The sequence below is a fragment of the Podarcis liolepis genome (assembly GCF_965112155.1).
Source record: "Podarcis liolepis genome assembly, chromosome: 6".
Lineage (NCBI taxonomy): Eukaryota > Metazoa > Chordata > Lepidosauria > Squamata > Lacertidae > Podarcis > Podarcis liolepis.
The window spans coordinates 26,756,684-26,775,949 of NC_139559.1; the positions used below are offsets into that span (position 1 = coordinate 26,756,684).

General features: G+C 42.8%; 1 protein-coding gene across 17 annotated transcripts in view; it reads left to right on the plus strand.

Annotated features, from left to right (window-relative positions):
* Window positions 1-19,266, plus strand: part of PTPRT (protein tyrosine phosphatase receptor type T) — a 592,781-nt gene that overhangs the window by 439,891 nt on the left and 133,624 nt on the right. For all 17 annotated transcript variants that reach the window (XM_083507878.1, XM_083507892.1, XM_083507888.1 and 14 more), the window contains exon 10: window positions 17,546-17,747. In XM_083507878.1, coding sequence (XP_083364004.1) covers window positions 17,546-17,747 — 202 coding nt within the window. The remainder of the gene's footprint in view (window positions 1-17,545; window positions 17,748-19,266) is intronic.

Genomic DNA, 19,266 nt, shown 5'->3' on the forward strand with positions numbered 1-19,266 from the left:
AAATCCATGTAGTCCAGAAAACTCTGAACTAACATGAAAGTCCAAATATCCATGAAAGTAGTTACTCAGAGGGGTCAACCCCCGCCCTACTGATTTATAATAGGCTTCTTTATACATTACTCTTTTCAGAAGGATACGGCAGAAACTTGATTTGGCTAAAACACGGGTGAGTTAAGAAGTGGGACTTGTGGATTTCATTATCCGCTTCCTTACCTTCTCCTACCAATCATTCAAGCATTTTTGGAAATAGGGAACTTTCTCAATCAGTTGGTGGTGTGTTCCGCCACTCTGCTTTTCAAAGCAAGATTAAAAAAATATATTAATCGTCATGCATGTTCATTGATTTGCAAAAGCCTTTGAATGCCAACCACAGTTGGTTTCCACAGCATAGCTAATGTCATATTATTAAGCAGATCTGGCCATTCAGTAATTCCAAAACACCAAACGTATTCTCTCTTTTGCAGTGAGCAAAAATTCAGTTGACAGATACAGAAGCTCCAATTATTTTGTTTAGAGTTTATGGTAGAGAAATCATTAACTTCTGTTTATTTAGGTCAATCAACTGGGCATCATTTGACAATCAAAAGCAGCGGGGGCACATGTATATATAAAATGTATCAAAGCATTCTTCAGTTGCTGGGTCTTTAGGCAATCGCTTTGATGCAAATCATTACTTTTCCAATAATTACTCTTAATTTGAATTAATTACAAAAAAACCTTGATTTTCTATTACTTTGTGATGATTTCCCCACTTCCCCAGTGGATTGGTAATCCTGTTTAATTTTCAAGCTTCTGGTATTTTCCCACAAGAATAAGTAAAAGCTGTTTGAAACATGTTTCTTTCATAAGTATTTAGTCACAGGCAGAAAGACTGCAATATCACCAACTTCAAGTCTCGTGTGCTAGAGGGCTCACACAGGAACTGCACCCTGTTTTGAAGCAGTAACACTGGATATTGTTTGCTAAATATTCTCCCAGCGATGAGAAATTATCTACCACAGTGGTTCCCCAACTCTCTCCACCCCGCACAGAGCACTTGAAAATTGCTGAGGGTCTTTGCAGACTATTTAATGATTTTTCTGGCTGTTGTAGCAATTATAACATACAGCAATAAATTTACAGGCACAGGTTCTGAGAAAAGGAAATCCAAGACATATCGCATTACAGTGGTACCTCGGTTTTCAAATGTAATTCACCCTGGAAGATCGTTTGCGTTCTGAAATGTTCAAAAATCAAAAACTCAAAACAGAAATCTCAATACAGAAGCCACATTTCCATTTTGGCTTCCGAGGCACATTCGAAAACTGAAGGATTTCCTTCTGGGTTTACAATGTCCGAGTTCCGAAATGTTCATCAACGGAGACGTTCGAAAACCAAGGTACCACTGTATATCCATGCAGCAAGTAATGACCACAAAATTATGGCTGTCAGAAGGTCATTCCAGAGGCTCTTTGCATCACTATGTTTCCAAATCATGGCTTTTGCCCTTAAAACAGTACATTTTACATTAGTATTAAAAAAAATCCCTTTTTAACACAGCGATGAGACAAGCTGCATTAAAAGCTTTGTCCCTGGCTACACCTCAGGGGTAGCCTATTGCATTTCACCACCTGAGGTGAAATGGGAATTGCCCCCTCCTGCCCCACTTCCGCCACCGATGTGCCCCGCTGCTCGCTGAACTTGGTGGGACCCAGAGTGCTCCTCAAAGTGTTGCCAATTGGCTCGCCTCCTGCCCTGCTGGGGGGGGGGGACATAGACAATTGACAGCTGGATAACAAGGACACCCCAGCTCTCAATGAACTCAACAGGAGCTGGGGCGCTCCTCAATCTGTTACCACTTGCTTAGCTTCTCTGCTGGGGGGGGGCCGGGAAGACGAGCAGCAATGCTCTGTTCCCAGAATGCCTCCTTCTGTGGCAGAAGCAGTGGGGGGGTGGAGCGCTTCTGCTGCCTGAGGGAGGCACTTCACCCCAAGTCCTGGGCAGGCTGACTCTGCTACAACTCATGGTCAGCGAAGGGAGAGCTTAGCTACAAGTCCCAGTTCAGAAGCCATAGAATTGTAGAATCAGAAGGGACCACAAGAGTCATCTAGTCCAACCCTCTGGAATACAAGCATCTTTTGCCCAACGTGGGGCTCAAACCCATGACCCTGATATTAAGAGTCTCATACTCTACCGGCTGAGCTATCCGTGCTTAAGCAAACTTTGGCTCAGATCAGCACAGCATGACAATAAAAAGGACCAGAGAGGAGCAAAACCAGCTCCTTTCTAGAGTCCCTTTCCATGACCTTGCTAAGCCACCATTTGGCTTGTTGTGTTGTGCAAACCAGCATTGTGTGTATGTGTGTAGAGGGAACAGAAGGCAACTTACACACAAAAAATGGTGCAGAATATTTGGAGAATATTCGTCAAAGTGGCCATCTTTTTGGATCAGTTGTATTTTTTTTTAAAAAAAAGTCTGATTTTACATGCTCTGCAGTTTTACACAGGGCAGCAAATGCTACGGCAGCACAGTTCCCCTGTGGAGAGAAGTACAAGTGTGGGAACAGCTTGCACAGTGTCCCATGAGTGGAGCTACGAAGCTTGTATTGAGCATAGCGCTTGTTCTTCCTGTTACTAAGTGGAATAGGAACACTACAAAGAGACAGGAAAGCTACTCAGAGAAAGTGTGCATTATGACAAATGCGTTAAAGACAAGGAAAATAATTCCTTCTTCAGCAGGGAAATTGTCCAAATGTCTCCCTCTCTGGCTTTCCAATTTTCCTCTGCTACTAAAGCCTAATGAGGTATAACTTTTAAGGAACTGCCAGATCCTATCAAGATCAGTTCAGTTCCGAGACTCTCAGCATGAGAAGCTTAAGCCTACATCCTCGGCAATTAACCTCGCTCACCTTCACACCACTCACAATTTTTAAAATGCTTGGCTTCCTCTATGGGTTACTCACCAAGGTACAACTCTTCCCAGATTTACTTATTTATTTAACAAACCCTCTTCAGCAGCACTTTTGCAGCCCGTGGTATGGACAGCGACCGAGCACCTGTGGGGCAATGAACAAATACAGTGGTACCTCAGGATAAGAACTTAATTCGTTCTGGAGTTCTGTTCTTAACCTGAAACAGTTCTTAATCTGAGATAACACTTTAGTTAATGGGGCCTCCCACTGCTGCCATGCCACCGCACGATTTCTGTTCTCATCCTGAGGTAAAGTTCTTAACCTGAGGTACTATTTCTGGGTTAGCGGAGTCTGTAACCTGAAGCGTCTATAACCTGAAGCGTCTGTAACCCGAGGTACCACTGTAGTACTCTCTCTTCTTCAGTGTTTACTTATTTAATAGATTTGTATCCTGCCTTTCACAATATATCTCAAAGCCACCTGCAGGGAAAATAAGACAAAACATACAATATACAACATCCAAAGCGCCCATTGAAACACCAGAAAATAGCAAACAGCGGGGCAGGGTTCATGGTGTGAAGGCCTCCTGATATAAAACTGTTTTAAACTGGCATCTGAAACTCAGCCTGATTTCTTACAAGATGCTGCCTGCCTGGTTTCTATTGGGAGGGAGTTCCATAGGACTGGATCCTATGGAACTCCCTCCCAACACGACACCTCATTTGCATGAGTCTTGCTTCTGGGCCGTGGAGGACCACTAATGAGGCTCCCCTCACCCCTGATGATCTCAGTACACTGGCCAAAATAAGTTGCTAACTAGGAGAACCTCCCAGAAAAGTTTTTGGGGGAGATGACGGCCAATGGTTTCATAGTGCCGAAATGAAAACAAACGAAGACCCCATTCAGGTTTTCTTTTTCTTAGTGGGCAATTTCTTGTTTTCCATCTCTAAATCAAAGAGTTCTGGAGAAGGGAGCCCTTCAGTCTCATCTGGCAGCCTGGAGGAGGATTTTCCACCTCATTAGTAAAAGGGCAAAAAGCTGAATTCCCCCCAGGGGGAAGGATTAAAAAGCATATATTCATATTCAGCTACACTTTCATTATTTTAGTGCCTGGCTAATTGTGATTTGGTTTGATTGCATTAAAAGCAAGCAAGGATGCATTTTATAGGAACACTTGATGGGAGGGGGATAGGTTTTTTTTCTCAGTTTAAGCATTCCTAAGCATGGCCAGTAGGTCTTTCTTACCTGGCCTAAATTTTCAGTTCAAGGAAATGGGTGCAGGAAAGGATGATGCACAAATTAGAAGTTGTGTCTTTTTGTCCCTATTTATGTAAATAATTTCTACCCTGCCTTCCCTTCACTGAAGTGTACAAAACCATACTGCAGATACATCACAAATGCCTGAGATGGTTTGGGGCATGTAAAATGAATCTGGTTTTGGAACATAGCTCTTGTCAACTTCATTCTGACAGACAAAATCTACTCTACCTGTTCCTAGTTAATTTTGAATAGGTTGAATTTCTGTGGTTCTCAAACTGTACATGGCTAGTCAGGCTATACTTTTGGGAAATTATTGCTGGGTGGGAAGTGTATAGGTATTAATTTTGAAAAATAGAAAAATAGGGCTGCAAAATTGCACAGGCTATTTCCTGCTTTCTCTTGCATTGAAACAGCTTCTTTTCAATCTTTCTTGGCGAGTAGAAACTCAATCTAGGACAGCTTGACAGTGTAACTTGTGAAGGCACTTATACAAACAGCAATCAGAGTCATTGTTTCGTACAGACAATGACAGGAAATGATCACACCTTCCACTTTTGTGCTTTTTTTTCTCTCACTCTGCCATCTTGGGGCAAGCTCAGCGGTTAACTATAGGAGCAGATAGAATTATTCTTTTCAGCCAGCAAGGCTCCTTGATTGGCTAAATCGTCTTTTTTCTTGCAAATACCCATTGAGGATGCCCCCTACAAGGGAGATTCAGATTTTTCATTTTCTCTCTGTACGTCTAGAAGAAGAGAGCTTTGTGAATCCCAATGAAATCAGTCTGGATACTAGCCAATGTGGTGCAGTGATTATAGGGGCAGCCCACCCGATTTAGCTGCTTGAAGTGAAACAGGAAAGTGCCACCTCCCATGGCTGCTGCTGCTGCTGCCGCCTCCCCCGCCCCTAACCAAAGCCAGGGTTGCACAACTTACCAGTTGCATGGCTGCAGTGAGAAGCTTCTGAAAGTGGAACAGTGGGTGAACTTGGGCGAGTCACTGCCACTCAAACTTATCTACCATACAGGATTGTTGTGGGGATGAAGTGAGGAGGGGGGAGAACCTTGAGCCCATGGGAAGGGGGATATCATGCACATCTCCACACCAAGACAAAAGTGCACCAGGGAGAACTTGGGCATCACGTGGCAGGACAGAGTCTCAAACAAAGATGGCCTTTCCCAAGCTGACATTTCCAGCATGTTTGCCCTCCTGTCTCAGTGATGTCTAGGGTTTGGTCATATCCACAGAATGGAAAATAGCAGGATCCCCATGGATGTGCTCTACGGGGAGCTGGCTTCAGGACCATTGGCAGAACAACTCTGTGTTGCAAAGAGTCTGCAGGTGGGATGTGGATAGACAGGTAATTTATTACGGTCAAAGACCAGCTCGCATAACACACTAAAAACAGTGTTCACAAAGATAAAATATACAATCAGAGCAGACTGCAGCAATAGCTCATGAGTTAAAATTGAGATATATACATACACCCGTACAAATGAGATTTGGGCTACCATAAAAATTGACCCTGAGGTGCTCCAAAGGGCGACTTCAGCATTTCCCTAGTAAGTTATTTTATTCTAGAGGATGATCTGTGCCTACAAACCTGGGCACAGAATCTGGCTACCAGCCATGTTGTCTTGTGATCTTTGCCTAAGAGGAGAGAATTAAGTTTAGACTTATCTGAAAGATCGGCAAGCCTCTTTAACAAAGGATCAATGGTGTCTCTACGACTCTCAACATAAAAAGGAGATCTAAAAAATATATGTTCGGGGCGTCCTATTCCCCCTAATGGGCAGGCGCAAAGTTTCTGTGCGTATGGAACTCTTCTATAGGAGCCTTCCAGAACTGGTGAGGGCAAGGCCAAGAGTAAAAGCCCTTCTTGCGTTTCTGGATGTGAGGAAATAGAGATATGTTGCTGGAGCGGCTACGTATCTCCCTAAATGGGATGTGAAGACTGGCAACATTAACCCCACTGTATGGGAATCCCTTGCAAGTGACTGCTGTGTCTGGAAACTATCATTCAGGTCATGTATTCACAGCAGGAACCAGAGGAGAGGAGGGAGGAGCACACGGAGAAGAAACACCATGGTGCATCTGTAAAAGTGAAACCGGATGCCTCCATCTTCCCCAGCTGCAACAAAACGTGTCTCTCCCGTATCAGTCTTTGCAGCCACAGCAGGCATCTCCAATGGTTTGGCTTTACCCCCAATGACACACTCTTCCATTGTCTCTTGAGATAGATGGATACTAACAACAACATTTGAAAGAAATAGTGTTAGATACATTCCTGTGGTGGGTGGAGGCTAGGGACAAAAGTGGGCTTGCCCAGAGGCAAAACAGTTCAGGGCTCAACACTTAAGACTGACATTCCCCACTGGTGTACTAAATCATTGGAGGAGGGGCAGGGAGAACAGTAAACTCAATTACAGATAGGTAGCCGTGTTGGTCTGCCATAGTCAAAATAAAAAAATTCCTTCCTGTAGCACCTTAAAGACCAACTAAGTTAGTTCTTGGTATAAGCTTTCGTGTGCATGCACACTTCTTCAGATACACTGAAACAGAAGTTGCCAGATCCTTCTATATAGTGAGAAGGTGGGGAGGGGTATTACTCAGAAGGGTGGTGGGAATTGGAGATTGGCAGATAGCTAAGATGAGCTATCTGCCAATCTCCAATTCCCACCACCCTTCTGAGTAATACCCCTCCCCACCTTCTCACTATATAGAAGGATCTGGCAACTTCTGTTTCAGTGTATCTGAAGAAGTGTGCATGCACACGAAAGCTTATACCAAGAACTAACTTAGTTGGTCTTTAAGGTGCTACAGGAAGGAATTTTTTTATTTAGTAAACTCAATGAAATCCTAGGTACAGAATGATGATCATGTTGTAAACAGACACATCTATCGCTCCCTGGTTGAAGAGGAAAGTTTTTGCCTGGCACCTAAAGGTGTATAATGAAGACACCAGGTGAACCTCCCTGGAGAGAGCATTCCACAAATGGGCAGCCACTGCAGAAAAGGCCTGTTCTCGTGTCGTCACCCTCTGGATCTCTCATGGAGGAGGCACACAAAGAAGGGCCTCAGAGGATAATCTCACAGTCCAGGTAGCTTCATATGGGGAGAGGTGGTCCTTGTGGTTTTGCGGTCCTGAGCTGTTTACAGCTTTAGATGTCAAAAACAGCACTTTGAATTGGGTCCAGAAACTAATTGACAGCCAGTGTAGAACTCTGCTGTGCTCCCTGGTGGGCACTATGATCTGTATGCAAGATCACTGGTATGTTCAGCTGTTTCAGATTATCTTCTTCTAATGAATTTTAACTCCATGCTTAGCTTTATGAAAAACCCAAAACCGAGCTTGAAAGAGAAATCCCTGAGCAGCAAATAAATAATCCAAGATTTAGCTGTTAAGTTTGATCCGGCTCTGCCTGCTAATGTTGCTCAACTTAAGGTATTGTGTGATGGCTACACGGGTAAGTTTTATATGCCAGTTAGCTCAAATTGCATTTCATGTCACATCACATGAGGAAGTAGCAAAAACTGACAGGAATGTGGAAGCACTGAAGAGTAGGAGGGTGGGAAGTGTTGTATTCTCCTAAGACCAAACTCCCTTGTCAAAGACAAAGGCTGAAATCAAAGAAAACACTTCCTTCCCAAAGCACCATGAACTCTAAATCTAGTTACGGTTTCACTTTGAGATAGAAATGAGTTAGCAGCACTCTGCAAGCAACTTGGCAGGAACATGTCAAATTCCTGGAAAAACAGACTCTGGGCAAAACAGGCTACCTTAATTCTTTTTCTTTTATATTTTGAAAATGGAAAGTAATCTTGATACAGGGAGCTTTTGTTAAGAAGCAGGATTATGAGGGCTTATTTGTTTGCTACGTGGAACAAGGAAATCAAGATTGCAGCTGATGTATTTACATTGGCAGCTGTTTACAAAATTGTCTTGCTGGTTTTATCAAATGCATCAGGGTTCAAGGCGGGTACTGTGCCCCGTGATAATGACTTTGGTTTACAAGGCCTTAGTACTTAGAACAGAAAGCCAAAGTTTTGCCATCACTAAGTCCCTGATTCGGTTCATACCCAGTGGTGCCGTGAAGGCTAGGACACAGGACTAAAGTCCAGGCCCTGCAACTCTGAAGGTCCCCAAAGAATGACAGAGAAGAAGCAGTTGCAGCAGGAAGCAGCACCATGCAAGTAAGTGAAGCCCTCCACAGGCAGCTAAGACTGTGGCACAACGCATTTCCTCAGGATGCAAGTGTCAGTGAGCTCAGCCAAGCACATTCCACATTTTGAGCTACGGAGCCAATGAGGGCACCAGAGCAATGTAAGGGTGTGCCAACCCCACTTTCCAGCATTCTCACTGAGCCTGTGCCCCTAATCCTGTGGAACACCCTCCCACCAGATGTCAAGGAGATGACTAACTATATAATTACATAACCTTTAGAAGACACCTGAAGGCAGCTCTATACAGGGAATCTTTTTTTTTAATGTGTAGTGTTTTATTATATTTTTATATATGTTGGAAGCCACCCAGAGTGACTGGGACAACCCAGTCACGTGAGTGGGGTACAAATATGATGGTGATGCAACCATGCTTCAATCCTGGGGCAGGACATAGAGAAGCAGCGAAAAAAAAGGGGGGTAATTCAGTTCTAGGCTGTATCAACAGAAGTATAGTATCCAGGTCAAGAGAAGTAAGAGAATAGTGCTTCTCTAGTCTGCCTTGGACAGATCCCACATGGAGTACTGTGTCCAGTTGTGAGCACCACAGTCTAAGGATATTGACAAGCTGGAGTGTGTGAAGAAGAGAAGGGCGGCTAAGATGATAATGGCCTTATGAGGAATAGTTACGAGTGTTGAGTAAACAAGACTTAGAGGAGAAGACAAGACTTAGAGGTGACATGATAACCTTCGTCCAATATCTGAAGGGCTGTCACGGTGCAGCTGTCACACAAGCAGTAGAATGTAATTCCATGGGTGAGCACCGACCAACATATTTGCAACTGCATTCTGGGCCAACTTGACGCTTCAGAAGAATCTGTAAAGGAAGTTCCCTGTAAAGCACATTGCAGGAATCCAACCTGAATGTAGCTAAGGTGTGTGTCATAGCAACCTTTTATCTCTGACATTCTTCCCCATAGGAAGAATGCTTTCATTTGTGATAGACGATCTCATGCTTGGGAAAGCAGGCAGCTTTTCTTCTTCTTCTTTTGGTACAATGCAGTCATAGGATTTATGCCTCGATCAAGGTCATTAATGTCAGGAGAGATTTACTTCTTTTTGCCTAAGGTGAGCCCAGCTGAACTGTCACCAGTCTACTTTTTGAAGAGCGGCAGGCAGAGACAACTTAGTTGACCTGCCTCAAATAGGGACTAGTGATACCACCAAATTAGACATTAATGAGCCTGCAACAACAAAAATTCTAAGCTCGTAGTACTGATATATATTCAAAGGAGACCCCTTTCATTCCATCTCTTTCTCAAAATTTAACTTGAGATTATTTCGAGTGTGTGTGCTGATTTTGTGCCCATACAGTGTGCATTCATCTGCTATGCACACTGGCAGCCACAGTTGGCACATGCTCAGATTGCTTTAACCCCTTACACTCAATTAAACTGTGTTTGATTGCTGAGATTTACTCAAGCTTTTTGCCAAATTGGAAAGGCAATTTGCAATACTACACCTTTGCTCCAAGTAATCAAATTTTGCAGAGAATTTCTAAAGTTTGAAAAGGTAGGTATGCCTCCCCCGCAAGGGTGTGCAGCATGTAAATGGGAAGTTTAAAGCAATTCACAAGTCCAGCAGTTTATAAAAAAATGAAGAGCATGGATTCACCATCTTTCTTTACTGTAAGCCCTGCAATTCCCAAATGGCAGTGTGAGTTGTATCCAATTAAGAACTTTGAAAAGTAGTCAACTTCAGGGGCAGATCTTCTATGAAACTAATGGTCAAAGGCCTGGAAACGATGCCTTATGAGGAACGGCTAAGGGAGCTGGGCATGTTTAGCCTGGAGAAGAGGAGGTTAAGGGGTGACATGATAGCCATGTTCAAATATATAAAAGGATGTCACATAGAGGAGGGAGAAAGGTTGTTTTCTGCTGCTCCAGAGAAGCGGACACGGAGCAATGGATCCAAACTACAAGAAAGAAGATTCCACCTAAACATTAGGAAGAACTTCCTGACAGTAAGAGCTGTTCGACAGTGGAATTTGCTGCCAAGGAGTGTGGTGGAGTCTCCTACTTTGGAGGTCTTTAAGCAGAGGCTTGACAACCATATGTCAGGAGTGCTCTGATGGTGTTTCCTGCTTGGCAGGGGGTTGGACTCGATGGCCCTTGTGGTCTATTCCAACTCTATGATTCTATGATTCTATGATTCTATGATTCTATGATTCTAAGCTTCAGCTTCAGGGCCTCTCATCCCAGAGCGGCCCCAGACTTGACTTTAGTCCACGATGCTTAAGAATTTTGGCTTTAGTAGACCCAATCCGAGTTGCATTGATTTGAGTCAAATTGATTGATTTTTTTATATATATATTTCAACAATCCCAAAGTTTGAGAGTCAGTAGCCACAGACATTGTAACCGTGCGGTGATCTGTCGTGGAACAACCCCATTGAAGAAGATAACAGTGGTTACCCAGACTTTGTTGCTGGTTGTGAAGGGGCCCCCATAACAGTTCAAGCTTCAGGGCCCCCAGAATGTAAGTCCACCACTAGTCAACCTATATGTGCTGCTCTCTGATCATTCTGATGGCTGTTGTTATTAAGTTTACCACTGTTATAATTTATTTATTTACTGCCTTCTAAATAGCCAAGGCAATATACACTAAAGATAATTTTGAAAAAACAGATAAAAACACAAAACCAGCAAATACATTTAAAACCATACTAAGTAGACACTGGTGGTTCATAAAACCCCATTTATCCATTTGGAAAAACCTGTTGGAGTAGAACTGTAGGCCTCTTATACCCTTAAACTGGGTTAATTTTCATTTAAGATGAACGCATGGCAGCTGTAAGAAGTGTGTTCTGCTGCCACCACATGTTGACTGAGAGCAGGGAGAAGAAAATGTCCTACGAGGGGAGGTTGTATGTCCCTGAGAGGGAGACTTGCATTGGTATCTTCTGGGACCTCAACCATGAACTCAGCCCTCTCTCCCTCCACTGCCCATCAGGTTTGCCAAAAAGTTTATAATACTAGTTAATTAAACAGGAATTGTGAAGTGTGTATTAAATGATTCCTCTATTTTGAAATGTGTATTTTATATTGAAAGCTACTCTAGATGTTGAAATGTATATTGATGGATTTTATTGTTTTAAATTTCCTTGATGGGTTTAAAAATTCACATAAATAAATAGCAACCCTTTATTTCAGAGTATCAATTTATTGTAGAGTAATTGCAGAGTATCAATGAACAATATGGATGACCCATGTTTCATAGTGTCTTGGAACGCAACAGACTAGAGATGGTAGCTCAGCCATTATCTTTCATTTTATAAATTTTGATCTAGTGACCCTAATTACCCCAACACTGGACTACTTAACACAGCTATAATGGGCAAATAATTGTTATTCACAAAAACAGCAATAATCAAGGCTTCAAAAAGAGAAATGCCATAAAAATCCATCAGTCATTTAATTAGCAAAAGGGGGGAAACAGTCCGCTGCCTTTATTTTAATCTTGTGGGGTTCATCAGTGCTATCCACATAATGAAGGATTATGCATGGATCTACAGGTGTGCTTGAAAAGCATTTATCATTCAATATTCACATTTGTCTCCAAGAAACTGAATCAGTGGTGGTTTCTAGAATAATAGAATCATAGAATCATAGAGTTGGAAGAGACCACAAGGGCCATCGAGTCCAACCCCCTGCCAAGCAGGAAACACCATCAGAGCACTCCTGACATATGGTTGTCAAGCCTCTGCTTAAAGACCTCCAAAGTAGGAGACTCCACCACACTCCTTGGCAGCAAATTCCACTGTCGAACAGCTCTTACTGTCAGGAAGTTCTTCCTAATGTTTAGGTGGAATCTTCTTTCTTGTAGTTTGGATCCATTGTTCCGTGTCCGCTTCTCTGGAGCAGCAGAAAACAACCTTTCTCCCTCCTCTATGTGACATCCTTTTATATATTTGAACATGGCTATCATATCACCCCTTAACCTCCTCTTCTCCAGGCTAAACATGCCCAGCTCCCTTAGCCGTTCCTCATAAGGCATCGTTTCCAGGCCCTTGACCATTTTGGTTGCCCTCCTCTGGATACGTTCCAGTTTGTCAGTGTCCTTCTTGAATTGTGGTGCCCAGAACTAGACACAGTACTCCAGGTGAGGTCTGACCAGAGCAGAATACAGTGGCACTATTACTTCCCTTGATCTAGATGCTATACTCCTATTGATGCAGCCCAGAATTGCATTGGCTTTTTTAGCTGCCGCGTCACACTGTTGGCTCATGTCAAGTTTGTGGTCAACCTAGATGGCCTTTTGTTGTGGAATCAGCATTCCTTGTACATCCAAGTTTATCACAGCATCCATGCACCATTGTTGACTTGCCAGATCATAAAAAAACAAATTCAGACTCGACCTTCATGTGGAAAATGTAATAAGTTGGGGGAAAATTGCCAATAACCTGTTTCTGATATCTGAACAACAATGCTACGTCCAGTCTAGAAGGACCCAATACTTAATGCTGGGTGAGATGTAAACCGTACAAACTGCCAATGGAATGAATGAGTGTGCTGTTGTTTCTTGTTTGTTTGTTTTTGTTTCTTAACCTTAAATGCTTTAGCAATTGAGCTCACTTCTGTAGCAGTCACCCGATAATCCCTAGTTTATTCTCTCAACTGGTCTGCTCCAGCTATGTGTACAAGGCTGTGACAAGCCTCAACATATAAATAGCTCTGTTTCCAGGGTTTTGGCTCCCAGAAGAAGTAAAGAATTGGTTTCTTTGTTTTGTTTTCTTTAAGCCAAGAAGAGATGCATTCCCCAGAGGGCCAGAGTTCAGATGCTGGCAAGGTCACAAATGCAGTGATTTCTTAAGTCTCCCCTTTCCCTGCTCCTCACTTGTCAGTGTCACAAGACCATTTGGATTTTGTGGCATGAATAAACATTTGCAGCTTCTAGACTCAATATAGCATTGGAATTAGGACAGAAGGGTTAGCCAGGCTGTGTCCTGTGATGGGAAGTACACAGAATTGATTGCAACCTATATGGGGGAGGGCAATGTGATGAGGCTTATATTGGAGTTACCATAATAATTTGCATGCATTATAGTGGTGATTAGGTGTAACCTGCACCAGAAATACCTAATTTCAAATGTAAACAAATAACCACTTAGAACAAAGCATATTGTTTAAGCAAATCTTCACATACATACTCTGGGGAAAACATAATTATTCTGCATCTAAGATTATTCACTATATTTTCCCCTCTCCTCCCCACTTTGTTTGTCTCCCCCCTCCCCCTTTGGCAAAAACTGGAGCTCTAATTTAGCCAGGCCTGGAGCTGTCCAAGGTACCATTGGAGCCCAGCCTGACTTCTGTAGAGCAAAGGCCATTGCTCAAAATTGAACAGTGGTTCTCTTGCTGGTAGTAGTCTGTGGAAAACCCTCTAAATGGGATGTTTTGTGGTGGGGTGCAAGCACTGGCGGAGGAAGAGGAGTGCGGGGGGAGCGCACCGCCCCTGGCAGCGCAATCCCAGCAGGGTGCCATCGCGGCTGCCAGCCCACCTGTGCTGGGCTCCCTGCCCTTGCAGGCGGCATGCCCCGCCCCCAATATGCACGCCCTGCCCCTGTGGGTGGTGCGCCAGCCCCAGCCCCACCTGATCTCCGCCCCCCAGTGCCAGAGCATGAAGCTCCGCCACTGGGTGCAAGTGGCTTTAGATTTGCAGGATCCAAAAGCCCATGGAAACCATGGAAAACTTGCTCCTAAGGCTACTTAGCTGTGCCTGCTTGAAGATGACCTGGCCAGTCCCTGCCTTCAGGTATGACGGTGAATTTGCTGCTTCGTTCAGCTGCTCCCTGGATGGGTTTTGTATTGTTCTATCCTCTTTCATCATACTTGCAGTCAGGCTGATAAAAGGGTAGGTTTTCTATCACTGCAAGCAACAAGGTAGCTACTGCATTGGTGGATGTTTGGAGCATGTTCATTCATTGCTAAAATTGACCTAAACTTTTTAAAATGGGCACTGTGCAATTCATTGTGTCTCCCAACATGTTGTGTCCTGAGGGCAGGGCATATATCATGGAAGTGTGACCTTTACAAATGCAAGTCTGACGGTTAGAAAAACAAACACCTTCAATCATTTGGGAGGAGGGGAAAAACTCATAGAAATTCTTGTTTGAAAAAACCAATAATCAAAATTCAAATTATTGGGGGCCCACAGGATGATTTGCTGGGATCAAATCACACAATATTTGCCAACTATGGGGCAGGGTATAGTGCACCATGTATGATACATGGCAACTACAGAAATAGAGGGAGTGTTGCACTCTTGCCTAGGTAATGCACTGACACCAGTGAGAAGTTCCCAAGCAGCTATTTAAGAAATAGCTGGAAAAAAGTGATCCAGTTTAGGACTGTCTCAAAAAGCAATCTGCCCCCAACCCCCTGCCAAGTATACACAGATCAGACTCAGAATTGGTGAGCATACTTCACTTCAGGAGATGAGGATCAAGTCAGTTCATATTGGACTCCTCAATGATCAAATTCTCTGCCTCCCCTCATTTGGCAACCACTGGAATTGGATGTTAGAGAGGACTCAAGAACCTAAGCATCTGTTTTTTAATACCTTCATTTCTCTTGCAAAAATCTTGTTGCAGGGGATTAATTTTGTCATGGGAAGTAAAATCCCATATGTATTTTTATTAGCACTGCTGCTTGCAGGACAAGGAATGAGAGTTTATTTTACACTTCAGTTTGTAAAATTCCACGGCACTTTTTCCGAGCCATGTCCAATAGGCCTTGACCAAGCAGGGAATGCAAAGCCAAGCACTTTTAGGTGCCATTGAATTCAATGGGAGATGGTTAAGCCTTTGCATAACACCTTCACTGATATCAACAGGATGTAAAGCTGCTCACCTTTAGCTGGAATAAATATAAGAAGCCACTTTACACTGAGTCAGAACATCGGCCCATCTAGCTCAGCATTGTCTAAACTGAACAGCAGCTTCTCTCCAGGATTCAGGCAGGGAACAGACCCAGAAATGCCAGTAACTGAGCCTGGGACCTTCTGCATGCGAAGCAGGAGCTCTGCCTCTAAGCTTCCCCTGGCCCACTTGGTGTATTTGTTGCCAGCAGAAATCTCTACATAACAAAAGGTTTGGCATTGATCAATCAGTAGCACATTTCCTGATTAAATCCATTTGCTTTAGATAATAGAATCAGCCACACTTTGCAACCTTTCCCCATTCTCATGCCACCCAGGTGCATTATTTAACATTTCATACTTCCATATTCAAAGGATTTTGTTTAGCTGTTTGTTTGGCATGCAATATGTTCCTCCTATTATAAAATAGTGGTTTCTCCCCGCCCCAAGACTTTCTTATAACCTGTGAATTTGATTTTTGTGAAGCCCTTCATAAAAATTTGAAGATGTGTGTATATTAACATACATTGATTTATTCACAGTGTTATATTACATATAAGCGAGGATCCTGTAATATCAAGAAAGGTTAAGGGAGCAGTAGAGCGTGGTATATTTTATTGACAGTTCCACCGAAATTGAGCCACCTTTATATTGAATTTGGAACACAGAAAAGAAATTAGCTGGTAAATAAGTCATGAGGTTTACCTCTGAATATGTGTGTACATCTGCACAGTGGCCATTGATAAGTATAATGGAACTTGGACAGAATTTCAAAAGGTGTGCTTTAAGCTTGTAGCTCTCCAAAGGGGTGTTAGTAGCTGCAGCAACATATTTATTCATGAATATTTGCTTGGGTTTGTACTAAAGTGCCTGCTTTCTGAGGTGTATAGCAACTCTGAAAGCCAAGGACAGTGATCAGAAGAGGAGGAGGAAGAATCAAGGAGAATTGAATAAGTGGTCTCTAGCTTGCAGCCAATGCTTTCTCAAATATAGAAAAGCACTGAAATGCATAGCAAAGGTTTATTAAACATTTCACTGTTTTGTATTTGAGAAGCACTACCTGTAAACCAGAGGCCATTTAGCCCTAATGAAACGTAATGAAGTTAGGGTTCTTTCATATCTTCTTCTTCTTCTTCTTCTTCTTCTTCTTCTTCTTCTTCTTCTTCTTCTTCTTCTTCTTCTTTGGCAATCACTCGTAGCTGAGTAAGATTGTCTTCCATAAACATTGTTTTAACAGTGTCTGTAAGTGTCTGTGGAGGCCAATTCTGGATCCACACATCCTTCCACAGTGGAGACCTAGGTTTCCGGATGGGAGTTGATCACGGTGAAGGTTTTCCTCTTAGCACGTTTCTCCCTTTCGTCCCGAGTTCGAGCGTCTTTGAGTCCCATGACACCTTTGTTAAAGGCTATTCTCTAATTGGAGCGCTCGCAGGCTAGTGTTTTCCAGTTGTTTGTGTTTATGTTACATTACCGTCATCAAGACCCAGCATTGTGTGGCCAATGTCCTAAGTGAAACATTAGCTATGAAAAGTAGCTGCAAAGGTAGGAAGATACTCATCCCTTTGTTGCCAGCTCATTTGAGTTGGGGAGCTTCCTCAAGCTTGGTTAGAGAAGCTTAGGGATTGCTCATCTTCCTTGGTCCTAAAAGCTTTCCTATGCCATACCTGTGTTAGTAGCTCAGAGGCTGCCTAATTCCCCAGATACGTACAAACCAGCTGTTGTATGAGCTGTGGTTGCTACTGGAATGGGTGGGGGGGGAATCAAATAAGACGCTTTGAGGGGTGATTGCAAAGGTGCAAGGATCTTGCTTTACACAGTCCCAGTCAGATGTGAGCTTTTTAGATAAACAACTTTCAATCCATATATCAAAGCACTATGAAGTGGAACATTTGTAATCTAATTAAGATTGATAGTGAGATCGCATGTTACCAGACCAAACAGGTCTTGGATATCTATGAGACGAGTAAATTTAGCAAAAAGCTTTGGGTCAATCTTGAGATTTATTGATAAATAGCATCATTTTCTGATGTTTCCCATTAACCTGCTAATATGTTGCAAATCACTACCAAAAAACAACAATAAAAAATGTCCTGTGACATTTACTATAGCATGTACAAACGGTGTAATTATGATCTGATGAGAAGAGCCGCCGGGTGCCAAGTTATTTAACTTAAGACAGTTGCATTCGTATCACATCTGCTGTATAGATTTTTCCAGGCATTCTAATTGAAAGTTAGATCTTTATGGGAATAGGAAAGGGAATTAGTAAAACATTACAAAATGACACAAGGCCTCTGATATTCTCTTTCCTTCATTTCAGATTACATACAAGGCTGTTGGGTCCCTAGATCCCACCGCTGACCTGTCTAACCAAAGAGGGAAGGTCTTCAAACTAAGGAATGAAACTCATCATCTCTTTGTAGGGCTGTATCCAGGGACTACTTACTCATTCACCATCAAAGCCAGCACAGTGAAGGGCTTTGGACCCCCCATCACCACAAGGATTGCAACTAAAATTTCAGGTACTATGCTGTGAAAAAAAGAGAGATTTCAGTTTTCACAGGGGTACAGCCAGTGGGGTAGTCCTCTAGAAACTCAAAGCTTGGGTGTTGTATTCCACTGGGGATAATATTGGGAAAATTGGCTTTTAAGCCAATGTTGGTTATTCTCAGAGTAGACCCACTGAAATAATTGACATTACTCACTTAGGTCCATTAATTTCAGTGGGTCTACTCTGAGCGCAAGTTGGATACAACGCTCAGTTTCTTCATATCTGCTCTAGCAGTGAAACTAATGGTACAACAAACCATCTAGCACTGTCAAGGCTAACAAAGAACTAGTCTCAAAGGAAGCTCTTCAGCATTTGTGAAATGTGGTTTTTTCTCCCCCCAGTCAAGCACTGCTTCCTGGATCCATTTACCATAAGCCAGGGATTGCTCTTGAAAAGATGCAAAGCATACACTCTATCACTGAGCTTTGTGCAATCTCAGTTTTCACCTGCGGAAGCTCCTAGTGGTAAATGTCTTTGAGATTTATGACTAAATTATACTAGTAGATGAAAAATGTTTGCATTTTCACCCAGCGAGGTGGCATAGTAATACTACCTCCCTAAACATTGGATATTATGAATTATAAGTGATTGCCATATAGAACTCATTGTGCAAACCTTTTGCCCATCCCCAGCCACTTTCTGCTTAATACATTTTGTGATTGGGGCTCATGGGTGCTTTTCTTTTGGGGTATAAATAAGAGCATGAATATTTCTTCCTGGCTACTAAGAAGGCTTAATCCTGGTTATGGTCTGTGTAAAGGTCTGTTAATATCACTTCAAGCTGTGTTTAATATCATAGGTGGTTTGCTAAAAATATGGGGAATGGAGCCTTGTGGGTTCCCATCCCATGGACCCCATACAGTAAGGGATGCAACTCTGAGGTGTGTTTAAAAGTCCAGCAAGTTTTAATTGTAGAACTACAAATTCCCTTAATTGTATCACTCTACTACTACAGTTTTACATTTATTGTACAAATATATATGTGGATAGAGGGGGAGAGATGGGTTTAAGAGATGGGTGAGTAGATCAGCCCCAAAGTTCTCCACAGATTGGCAGCCATAATCTGTCGGTGGGCAGACCACTCATTGGCATCTCTCAGAATTTCCCTCCAAAGAACCCCAACATGGTGTTTTGATTCTCCCCAGTTCATCAAGCTGTTTGGGAATGTAGTACAGTGGTACCTCGGGTTACATACGCTTCAGGTTACAGACTCCGCTAACCCAGAAATAGTGCTTCAGGTTAAGAACTTTGCTTCAGGATGAGAACAGAAATCATTCTCTGGCAGCGCAGCAGCAGCAGGAGGCCCCATTAGCTAAAGTGGTGCTTCAGGTTAAGAACAGTTTCAGGTTAAGTACGGACCTCCGGAATGAATTAAGTACTTAACCCAAGGTACCACTGTACAGGAATTTACATAATGGCATCATACTGGAGCCATTTGTTGGATAAAAGGCTCTGGCAAGAGATCAGCTGCAAGTCAAGATCTGAAACTG